The sequence below is a fragment of the Oncorhynchus keta genome, chromosome 19 (assembly GCF_023373465.1).
Source record: "Oncorhynchus keta strain PuntledgeMale-10-30-2019 chromosome 19, Oket_V2, whole genome shotgun sequence".
Lineage (NCBI taxonomy): Eukaryota > Metazoa > Chordata > Actinopteri > Salmoniformes > Salmonidae > Oncorhynchus > Oncorhynchus keta.
In genome coordinates, this window is record NC_068439.1 from 47,063,818 (window position 1) to 47,075,976 (window position 12,159).

General features: G+C 47.0%; 1 protein-coding gene across 5 annotated transcripts in view; it reads right to left on the reverse strand.

Moving 5' to 3' along the window:
• Positions 1 to 12,159, reverse strand: part of LOC118398379 (utrophin-like) — a 176,033-nt gene that overhangs the window by 92,084 nt on the left and 71,790 nt on the right. For all 5 annotated transcript variants that reach the window (XR_008071034.1, XR_008071033.1, XR_004828614.2 and 2 more), the window contains 4 exons: positions 4,311 to 4,440; positions 2,277 to 2,545; positions 1,857 to 2,003; positions 671 to 749 (listed from right to left, as the gene is read on the reverse strand). Coding sequence is in view for 2 of the 5 variants with exons in the window: in XM_052470692.1 (XP_052326652.1) it covers positions 671 to 749; positions 1,857 to 2,003; positions 2,277 to 2,545; positions 4,311 to 4,440 (625 nt within the window). In the remaining 3 variants the exon portion in view is untranslated. The remainder of the gene's footprint in view (positions 1 to 670; positions 750 to 1,856; positions 2,004 to 2,276; positions 2,546 to 4,310; positions 4,441 to 12,159) is intronic.

The following is a 12,159-nucleotide window of genomic DNA, read 5'->3' on the forward strand; positions in this document are numbered from 1 at the left end:
CGATCGGTTGAAGAGCATGCATTTAGTTTTACTTGTATTTAAGAGCAATTGGAGGCCACGGAAGGAGAGTTGTATGACATTGAAGCTTGCCTGGAGGGTTGTTAACACGGTGTCCAAAGAAGGGCCAGCAGTATACACCTTAGAGGCTGCTGCCCCATATTTTTTTATTTCAAACTTTAACTGGGCAAGTCAGTGAAGAACACATTCTTGTTTACAATGACAACCTCAGAACAGTGGGTTAACTACCTTGTTCAGGGGAAGAACAACACATTTTTACTTTGCAGTTCAGGGAGTCGATCTAGCAACCTTTCGGGTACTAGCCCAATGCTCTAACCACTAAGCTACCTATACTGTACATAAGCATTGAATCACTGGACACTTTAATAATGGAACAGTAGTCAAGTAATAATGTTTACATACTGTTTTATTAATCTCATCTGTATATACTATATTCTATTCTACTGTATTCTAGTCAATGCAACTCTGACATTGCTCATCTTAATATTTAGATATTTCTTCATTATTTTACTTTTAGATTTGTGTGTATTGTTGTGAATTGTTAGATATTACTGCACTGTTGGAACTAGGAACACAAGCATTTTGCTACACCCGCAATAAAATCTGCTAAAAAGTGTGTATGTGACTAATATACTTTGATTTGGCTACTCACTGGATAGGAAGTGCTGAGAGGAAGGGCCAAAGTCTCTGTGGGCTTCCTGAAGGACCTTTAGTCTCTCTTCAATGGCCACCTGCACACCAGAAAGCGGAGAGAGTTAGACACACACAAAGACACACCTGCATCCCGCCAGCACTATATTGACCGGTCCAGCTGAGTGTGTGTGTGTGCGTGCATGTGTGTGCATTGCTGAGTGTCCTTACTGTGTGCAGTGACTCAGTCATCCTCCCTAGAGTGAGGATATAAGGCAGTCTCTACACAGGGAACCAGAAGGCAGACAAAATGTGTCTTCCACACTTTCATCCAGCCGCAGTGAATCTCTATGGGGTGCCTGGTGACTGAGTCCTGCTCTGCCGTTTGCCCTTCTGTTTGATCAGACCAAAGTGGAAAAGAGTCCTATCTCAGTGGTCATCATCAACTCCAGCATGGCAATACCAGGGGTGGGGGGGGCATAGAGAAGGGAAGGGACGGAATCTAATATCTCTCTCTTGATGTCTCTTTTTTTCTCTTTGTCACACACACACACACTTTAATCTAAACAGGATAGTGACAAATGAGCCTGAGGGGTGCACGAGTAAAGCTCTGATCCCGGCCATCAGCAGGCTGGACCAGGACACTAGTCCGCTGTGACAAAAAGTGTTATTTATCTATAGTGACAGAAGTCCACAACATAGAACTCAGTAACCTGTAGAGGTAGACAAGGGGAAGGCCACCTCTCCTCACCCCTCTATGTGTCTGAGCTAAAGTACAGCAGGCTGACAGAGAGAGAGACGGCAGGAATAATGAGAGAAAGCAACAACAAAATGACACAAACGGGTGGAAAGAGATGGACAGAAGTACTTGATTACAAAGACAGCAAGAGGGCTAATATGACGTTGACAGAATAAACATGAGCGTACAGACAGGTTGAGATCTGAATAAGGTGGGTGAGAAAAAAAAGAGTAGAAAGTAGAAAAGTCAAGAATATGATAGCTCGTAAAAGGAGGAAGGTTTTACATTTGACCTTTTAGTAATTTAGCAGTGGCACGTACTCCCAAGTATGAAAACTCCTAAAAAGGAGGAGGTTTGTAGCTGTGACACCTCTTAAGTATGACACATAAAAGGGAGATGGTTTTAGGCATGAGACCCGTTGCCCACCTGTAAAAAGGGGAAGGTTTTAGGTGGGACACCCATAGCCCACCTGTAGTAGTTTCCAGTGCATGTTGAGGTCATCCAGTTGCCTGGAGGAGGTGGAGGACAGCTGCACATCCAGAGGAGCTAGTTCACCAGACAGCTCATTCACCACATTCACATCCTGCCTCAGAGGGGCCATCTCTTCCTTGAAAGCCTGGAACATACACAGGATGCACACCCACAGGTCAGTGTTTTGATGTGGGCAGATGTATCTATAACATACTGTTATGGTGCAGGGGTGATACCTGTACCAATGGTGATTAGATGTTGATCTAGGTAATTCATTTTTTTGACACTGATTTATGTACACGTTAATCACTACCTACACTTGTTGGCCCTAAATGTTTTGTAGTGGATGTAAAAAAACAACGCCCCTCTCTCTCTTTCCCCCTTAATAAATCAGTAACACCCCAGTGACTCCCCTCACCGTGGTCTTCTCTATGTGTTCCTGCAGTGAGTCTATGAGCAGGTCTCCTACAGGCTGCCAGCCAGCCTTGGTCTCTTCTGCCCTGGCTAGCCGCAGGTCCAGCTGGTTCATGTTGCTCTGGAGCTCTTGTAGCCTCTCAAATGCCCTTTCTACCTGACTCTGCCATCCACCAGCGTGGTCCTGCAGACGCTCCCAACGCTCCTGCACCTCTGCTGTCTGCTGCCTGATGGCCCTGGCCACACCCTGCACCTTCTCCTCTGGAGTCAGGTCTGTGAGAAGGGTAGGGAGAGAGATAGGGAGGGAGAGAGAGAGAGAGGGAGGGAGAGAGAGAGGGAGGGAGAGAGAGAGAGAGGGAGAGAGAGAGAGAGAGAGAGAGAGAGAGAGAGAGAGAGAGAAGCAAGGACAAAGACTTTAACAACCTCAAAGGGGAAAGTTGGTTCTACAATAAAAGCAAGCATTTAAACTTGAGGAGAGACTTATGAGCCAAAGAGAAAAGAGCATGACCAATGTCCACAGTCAACCATCTTGTCTGCAGACCTGAAATCTAAATCATAAACACCCTAAGCACACATCAAGGGTCTGTCTGTCTGTTAGTCTGTTTGTCTGCCAGCCAAGCACACATCAATGGTCTGTATGTATGTTAGTCTGTTAGTCTGCCAGCCAAGCACACATCAATGGTCTGTCTGTCTGTTAGTCTGCCAGCCAAGCACACATCAATGGTCTGTATGTATGTTAGTCTGTTAGTCTGCCAGCCAAGCACACATCAATGGTCTGTCTGTCTGTTAGCCTGCCAGCCAAGCACACATCAAGGGTCTGTCTGTCTGTTCGTCTGTTCGTCTGCCAGCCATAGATGCCACACAGACAGGACCAGTGTGGGGTTAGTCTGCCACACACCCCAGAGAGGACCAGCGTGGGAGCTGTCTGTTTTGAAAATAAGAAGGCCAGGGAAAGTCTGGGAGCATTTGATTGGGTTGAAGAGGATCTGAAGACTAAGGTGTTCTCACCCAATGGGTTCAGTTAGACTAGAGTAGACAGAGGTGTCCGTGCTGGCACTGGTCTCAGTTTTACCCTGTGAAGCCCCTTGTCCCTCCTGTGAAAGCATCCAATCACAGGTTTTAGATCAGATTGAGATCAGATATACCCTTTACAGTCAAACACCCCTTTCGAAAGTCTCCGAGGTCATTGCAGGGCTGGTTTCAGATTACACCTACCCTCTGATATACCACGCAAAGAAATCATCCGACCCGTCACAGCCCTTAGATCAGTTCTTAACCACCGATTAGACCAAAGGCCCCTTTGATAATTACATCAAAGATCACACAGAAGGGCCAGATCTCTGCCTGCTCGGAGCTCTGGCCACACCCTCCCAGATTGTCTCAGGGGCCTGCTACATTATTTAACAGCACGATTCTGTTAAAGAGGAAATGTGCTGACACAACGATGACTTCACTGTTTCATCCTCTTAGGCCCAGCAGCCTTTAGATACAGAATTACTAATGAGTTCTGGTGCGTATTTAGTGTTTGGGTGTATTCTGAGCCTCATAGCACACACCACATAAACATCAAGTGGATAGGGCATCTTCTGAGGTGCTTTTCAAGGATATTCTCACCCACCCTGATGGGCGGCAGGGTAGCCTAGTGGTTAGAGCGTTCGACTAGTAACCGAAAGGTTGCAAGTTCGAATCCCCAAGCTGACAAAGTACAAATCTGTCGTTCTGCCCCTGAACAGGCAGTTAACCCACTGTTCCTAGGCCGTCATTGAAAATAAGAATTTGTTCTTAACTGACTTGCCTAGTAAAATAAAGGTAGAAAATAAAATAAAAATACTGGGTTTTGGAGGGCCACTATGTATGCAGGTTAAATGGAATGGTCAACATATAAACTGACCAATACTGACATCTGTTACGCAGGTTATGGCACATAGTAGGTTTTATAAAGGAGATCAATTAAATAATAACGTAAGACTAAGTGACGGTTGATGTCACTGGACTTTGGAGTGTGCGTATTCAGGCAAGTCAGTGACAGGAGACTCACCTGTTTTGGGCTGTAGGTCCTTGCATGGTTCTCCCGGCCCCTCGATGGACTGGTCAGCCAGGAATGTGTGTGCCTGGTCCAGTGTATTGGCCACAACATGCTCGCGGTCCTTCAGCTCCGACCACAACACCTGGGGAGAAACACACACTGGTCAATTGATACTGTCCTTTTAACCTGAATGTTTTACTCAAAATGTATTACTCCTAACTGAGCTCTTTCAAATCAGTTAGAACATTTTGCCTGATATCATCAAACAGTGCGCGTGGGTCAAATCACTGGGTAAGCCAAGTCCCCCAAAAATATTACAACCCACAGTATGTGTTGTGATAATTGCGTTGTTCTCTCTGTAACCCATCAGATCAAATCAAATTGATTTATATAGCCCTTCGTACATCAGCTGATATCTCAAAGTGCTGTACAGAAACCCAGCCTAAAACCCCAAACAGCAAGCAATGCAGGTGTAGAAGCATGGTGGCTAGGAAAAACTCCCTAGAAAGGCCAAAACCTAGGAAGAAACCTAGGCTATGTGGGGTGGCCAGTCCTCTTCTGGCTGTGCCGGGTGGAGATTATAACAGAACATGGCCAAGATGTTCAAATGTTCATAAATGACCAGCATGGTCCAATAATAATAAGGCAGAACAGTTGAAACTGGAGCAGCAGCATGGCCAGGTGGACTGGGGACAGCAAGGAGTCATCGTGTCAGGTCGTCCTGAGGCATGGTCCTTGGGCTCAGGTCCTCCGAGAGAGAGAAAGAAAGAGAGAAAGGGAGAATTCGAGAGAGCACAGTTAAATTCACACAGGACACCGAATAGGACAGGAGAAGTACTCCAGATATAACAAACTGACCCTAGCCCCCGACACATAAACTACTGCAGCATAAATACTGGAGGCTGATACTGGAGGCTGAGACAGGAGGGGTCAGGAGACACTGTGGCCCCATCCGAGGACACCCCCGGACAGGGCCAAACAGGAAGGATATAACCCCACCCACTTTGCCAAAGCACAGCCCCCACACCACTAGAGGGATATCTTCAACCACCAATTTACCATCCTGAGACAAGGCTGAGTATAGCCCATAAAGATCTCCGCCACGGCACAACCCAAGGGGGGCCAACCCAGACAGGATGATCACATGAGTCAGTGACTCAACCCACTCAGGTGATGCACCCCTCCCAGGGACGGTATGAGAGAGCCCCATTAAGCCAGTGACTCAGCCCCTGTAATAGGGTTAGAGGCAGAGAATCCCAGTGGAAAGAGGGGAACCGGCCAGGCAGAGACAGCAAGGGTGGTTCGTTGCTCCAGAGCCTTTCTGTTCACCTTCCCACTTCTGGGCCAGACTACACTCAATTATATGACCCACTGAAGAGATGAGTCTTCAGTAAAGACTTATTTATATATATTATTATATTATTATTATATATTAGTAAAGACTTAAAGGTTGAGACCGAGTTTGCGTCTGACATGGGTAGGCAGACCGTTCCATAAAAATGGAGCTCTATAGGAGAAAGCCCTGCCTCCAGCTGTTTGCTTAGAAATTCTAGGGACAATTAGGAGGCCTGCGTCTTGTGACCGTAGCGTACTTTTAGGTATGTACGGCAGGACAAAATCAGAGAGATAGGTAGGAGCAAGCCCATGTAATGCTTTGTAGGTTCCGGTTCCGGTTGGAGCGAGCGGTCGCATTCGCACTTCGCTCTGCAGGTTGTATAACTTTTTCATTACATTTCATTATAGTACAACGGTTGATTTGTCTAATCTTAGCAATTCTTCTTAGCTAGCTACATAGCCGTCCTTGTATCAGAGATAATTGCATAATTATCGTATTTCGTCGCCCTAACGTAGCCTTCACTGCTATTCGCCCAGGAGCTAGCTAACGCTAGCTAACGCACACAGATTAGCATCACTGTAGTGCTATTCACTCAACTGTACGACTTGATTAGTTTACTGTTAGCTAGCTACATAATCTTAGCCATTCTTCTTAGCTAGCTACATAGCCGTCCTTGTATCAGAGATAATTGCATAATTATCGTATTTCGTATTTCGTCGCCCTAACGTAGCCTTCACTGCTATTCGCCCAGGAGCTAGCAACGCTAGCTAACGCACACAGATTAGCATCACTGTAGTGCTATTCACTCAACTGTACGACTTGATTAGTTCAGTGTTAGCTAGCTACATAGCTGTCTTTGTTTCCAAGATAATTGTGTAGTTTAGTGTGTGTAGCCTTGGTGTGATTATCTTAATTCACTGAGGTTCGCTAGCCAGCTATTTGTCGTCCTTAACGTAGGAGACTCTGCTAGCTAGCCAACAGCTAACAGCTAACAGCTAGCCAACGTCTACTGAATAGAACTCAACAACCCGGTCGCATTCACAGGTAGTATCACATTTTGTTTCGAATTCAATCACCGGTCAGGGAGTATCACATTTTCATTTCATTACAGTACAACGGTTTGATTTGTTTGATCGTAGCTAGCTACATAGCCGTCTTTGTTTCAAAGATAATTGTGTAGTCTAGACCGATTTCCTAGGTTAGCTAGCCAGCTATTGTCGTTCTTTTAACTCAACGTAACGTAAACAACACTGCTAGCTAGCCAGCTAGCCCCGAATAGCAGCACTGTAGAATTATTACACTCAACGGAACGACTTGATTAGTGTAGTGTCAACAACGCAGCTACTGCCAGCTAGCCTACTTTAGCAGTACTGTATCATTTTAATCATTTTAGTCAATAAGATTCTTGCTACGTAAGCTTAACTTTCTGAACATTCGAGACGTGTAGTCCGCTTGTCATTCAATTTCCTTGCATTAGCGTAGCCTTTTCTGTAGCCTGTCAACTATGTGTCTGTCTATCCCTGTTCTCTCCTCTCTGCACAGACCATACAAACGCTCCACACCGCGTGGCCGCGACCACCCTAACCTGGTGGTCCCAGCGCGTACGACCCACGTGGAGTTCCAGGTCTCTGGTAGCCTTTGGAACTGCCAATCTGCGGCCAACAAGGCAGAGTTCATCTCAGCCTATGCCTCCCTCCAGTCCCTTGACTTCTTGGCACTGACGGAAACATGGATCACCACAGATAACACTGCTACTCCTACTGCTCTCTCCTCGTCCGCCCACGTGTTCTCGCACACCCCGAGAGCTTCTGGTCAGCGGGGTGGTGGCACCGGGATCCTCATCTCTCCCAAGTGGTCTTTCTCTCTTTCTCCCCTTACCCATCTGTCTATTGCCTCCTTTGAATTCCATGCTGTCACAGTTACCAGCCCTTTCAAGCTTAACATCCTTATCATTTATCGCCCTCCAGGTTCCTCGGAGAGTTCATCAATGAGCTTGATGCCTTGATAAGCTCCTTTCCTGAGGACGGCTCACCTCTCACAGTTCTGGGCGACTTTAACCTCCCCACGTCTACCTTTGACTCATTCCTCTCTGCCTCCTTCTTTCCACTCCTCTCCTCTTTTGACCTCACCCTCTCACCTTCCCCCCTACTCACAAGGCAGGCAATACGCTTGACCTCATCTTTACTAGATGCTGTTCTTCCACTAACCTCATTGCAACTCCCCTCCAAGTCTCCGACCACTACCTTGTATCCTTTTCCCTCTCGCTCTCATCCAACACTTCCCACACTGCCCCTACTCGGATGGTATCGCGCCGTCCCAACCTTCGCTCTCTCTCCCCGCTACTCTCTCCTCTTCCATCCTATCTTCTCTTCCCTCTGCTCAAACTTTCTCCAACCTATCTCCTGATTCTGCCTCCTCAACCCTCCTCTCCTCCCTTACTGCATCCTTTGACTCCCTATGTCCCCTATCCTCCAGGCCGGCTCGGTCCTCCCCTCCCGCTCCGTGGCTCGACGACTCATTGCGAGCTCACAGAACAGGGCTCCGGGCAGCCGAGCGGAAATGGAGGAAAACTCGCCTCCCTGCGGACCTGGCATCCTTTCACTCCCTCCTCTCTACATTTTCCTCCTCTGTCTCTGCTGCTAAAGCCACTTTCTACCATTCTAAATTCCAAGCATCTGCCTCTAACCCTAGGAAGCTCTTTGCCACCTTCTCCTCCCTCCTGAATCCTCCCCCCCCCTCCTCCTCCCTCTCTGCAGATGACTTCGTCAACCATTTTGAAAAGAAGGTCGATGACATCCGATCCTCGTTTGCTAAGTCAAACGACACCGCTGGTTCTGCTCACACTGCCCTACCCTATGCTCTGACCTCTTTCTCCCCTCTCTCTCCAGATGAAATCTCGCGTCTTGTGACGGCCGGCCGCCCAACAACCTGCCCGCTTGACCCTATCCCCTCCTCTCTTCTCCAGACCATTTCCGGAGACCTTCTCCCTTACCTCACCTCGCTCATCAACTCATCCCTGACCGCTGGCTACGTCCCTCCCGTCTTCAAGAGAGCGAGAGTTGCACCCCTTCTGAAAAAACCTACACTCGATCCCTCCGATGTCAACAACTACAGACCAGTATCCCTTCTCTCTTTTCTCTCCAAAACTCTTGAGCGTGCCGTCCTTGGCCAACTCTACCGCTATCTCTCTCAGAATGACCTTCTTGATCCAAATCAGTCAGGTTTCAAGACTAGTCATTCAACTGAGACTGCTCTTCTCTTTATCACGGAGGCGCTCCGCACTGCTAAAGCTAACTCTCTCTCCTCTGCTCTCATCCTTCTAGACCTATCGGCTGCCTTCGATACTGTGAACCATCAGATCCTCCTCTCCACCCTCTCCGAGTTGGGCATCTCCGGCGCGGCCCACGCTTGGATTGCGTCCTACCTGACAGGTCGCTCCTACCAGGTGGCGTGGCGAGAATCTGTCTCCTCACCACGCGCTCTCACCACTGGTGTCCCCCAGGGCTCTGTTCTAGGCCCTCTCTTATTCTCGCTATACACCAAGTCACTTGGCTCTGTCATAACCTCACATGGTCTCTCCTATCATTGCTATGCAGACGACACACAATTAATCTTCTCCTTTCCCCCTTCTGATGACCAGGTGGCGAATCGCATCTCTGCATGTCTGGCAGACATATCAGTGTGGATGACGGATCACCACCTCAAGCTGAACCTCAGCAAGACGGAGCTCCTCTTCCTCCCAGGGAAGGACTGCCCGTTCCATGATCTCGCCATCACGGTTGACAACTCCATTGTGTCCTCCTCCCAGAGCGCTAAGAACCTTGGCATGATCCTGGACAACACCCTGACGTTCTCAACTAACATCAAAGCGGTGTCCCGTTCCTGTAGGTTCATGCTCTACAACATCCGCAGAGTACGACCCTGCCTCACACAGGAAGCGGCGCAGGTCCTAATCCAGGCACTTGTCATCTCCCGTCTTGATTACTGCAACTCGCTGTTGGCTGGGCTCCCTGCCTGTGCCATTAAACCCTACAACTCATCCAGAACGCCGCAGCCCGTCTGGTGTTCAACCTTCCCAAGTTCTCTCACGTCACCCCGCTCCTCCGCTCTCTCCACTGGCTTCCAGTTGAAGCTCGCATCCGCTACAAGACCATGGTGCTCGCCTACGGAGCTGTGAGGGGAACGGCACCTCAGTACCTCCAGGCTCTGATCAGGCCCTACACCCAAACAAGGGCACTGCGTTCATCCACCTCTGGCCTGCTCGCCTCCCTACCACTGAGGAAGTACAGTTCCCGCTCAGCCCAGTCAAAACTGTTCGCTGCTCTGGCCCCCAATGGTGGAACAAACTCCCTCACGACGCCAGGACAGCGGAGTCAATCACCACCTTCCGGAGACACCTGAAACCCCACCTCTTCAAGGAATACCTAGGATAGGGTAAGTAAGGGTAAGTAATCCTTCTCACCCCCCTTCTCCCCCAACAAGATTTAGATGCAAGTGGCTGTTCCACTGGTTGTCATAAGGTGTATGCACCAATTTGTAAGTCGCTCTGGATAAGAGCGTCTGCTAAATGACTTAAATGTAAATGTAAATGTAGGTTAGCAGTAAAACCTTGAAATCAGCCCTTGCATTGACAGGAGGCCAGTATAGGGAGGCTAATATGATCAAGTTTTGGGGTTCTCATCAGGATTCTAGCAGCCGTATTTAGCACGAACTGAAGTTTATTTAGTGCTTTATCCAGGTAGCCGGAAAGTAGAGCATTGCAGTAGTCTAACCTAGAAGTGACAAAAGCATGGATACATTTTTCTGCATAATTTTTGGACAGAAAGTTTCTGATTTTTGCAATGTTACGTAGATGGAAAAAAGCTGTCCTTGAAATGGTCTTGATATGTTCTTCAAAAGAGAGATCAGGGTCCAGAGTAACGCAGAGGTCGTTCACAGTTTTATTTGAGACAACCATTAAGATTAATTGTCAGATTCAACAGAAGATCTCTTTGTTTCTTGGGACATAGAACAAGCATCTCCGTTTTGTCCGAGTTTAAAAGTAGAAAGTTTGCAGCCATCCACTTCCTTATGTCTGAAACACATGCTTCTAGCGAGGGCAATTTTGGGGCTTCACCATGTTTCATTGCAATGTACAGCTGTGTGTCATCCGCATAGCAGTGAAAGTTAACATTATGTTTTCCAATGACATCCCCAAGAGGTAAAATATATAGTGAAAACAATAGTGGTCCTAAAACGGAACCTTGAGGAACACCGAAATATACAGTTGATTTGTCAGAGGACAAACCATTCACAGAGACAAACTGATATCTTTCTGACAAATAAGATCTAAACCAGGCCAGAACTTGTCCGTGCAGACCAATTTGGGTTTCCAATCTCTCCAAAAGAATGTGGTGATCGATGGTATCAAAAGCAGCACTAAGGTCTAAGGAGCATGAGGACAGATGCAGAGCCTCGGTCTGATGCCATTAAAAGGTAATTTACCACCTTCACAAGTGCAGTCTCAGTGCTATGATGGGGTCTAAAACCAGACTGAAGCATTTCGTATGCATTGTTTGTCTTCAGGAAGGCAGTGAGTTGCTGCGCAACAGCCTTTTCTAAAAATTGAGAGGAATGGAAGATTCGATATAGGCTGATAGTTTTTTATATTTTCTGGGTCAAGGTTTGGCTTTTTCAAGAGAGGCTTTATTATTGCCACTTTTAGTGAGTTTGGGACACATCCGGTGGATAGAGAGCCGTTTAATGTTCAACATAGGAGGGCCAAGCACAGGAAGCAGCTCTTTCAGTAGTTTAGTTGGAATAGGGTCCAGTATGCAGCTTGAAGGTTTAGAGGCCATGATTATTTTCATCATTGTGTCAAGAGATATAGTACTAAAACACTTGAGCGTCTCTCTTGATCCTAGGTCCTGGCAGAGTTGTGCAGACTCAGGACAACTGAGCTTTGAAGGAATACGCAGATTTAAAGAGGAGTTCATATGCATATAACAAAAGTCCAAAAAACATATTGCATGTAACAAACAGTTAAATGACCTCCAACATGGTCAAGCACGGTAATGCTTCTGACATTTTCGGACTACTAAACAACTAATGATTTAGAACCACGTAGTTACCAAGATGCAAAGAAAACAGGAGCTGCCTCCACTATTCCAGCACCATTTCTACTTCAACATCATCTAATCACCTATGCTTAGTCTAAAAAGGTGAAAACTAAAAGAATCCAAAAATGATTTAGTCCAATCAACATAAGCTAGATATGATGTGGCTGTCCATGGTACTGATTTCTCTGTGTGTGCGCGCACAAGTAGGAAAAACATGTTGACTCACCCTACTCGTAGAGAAAGGCCAATGCCATTCTCCTCTTTCATGTTGCCTAAACAGTCCATGACTCATACAGCACATGCTTTTAGTTTTTGTTGTCCTACTTGGTTAAAATGTTTGTTTGCTAGACTCACCTCATGGGCAACGATGTGCCAGGCCAGCAAGTAAACATTTGCATACTACATCAAGTTAGGAATTGAACTTCCA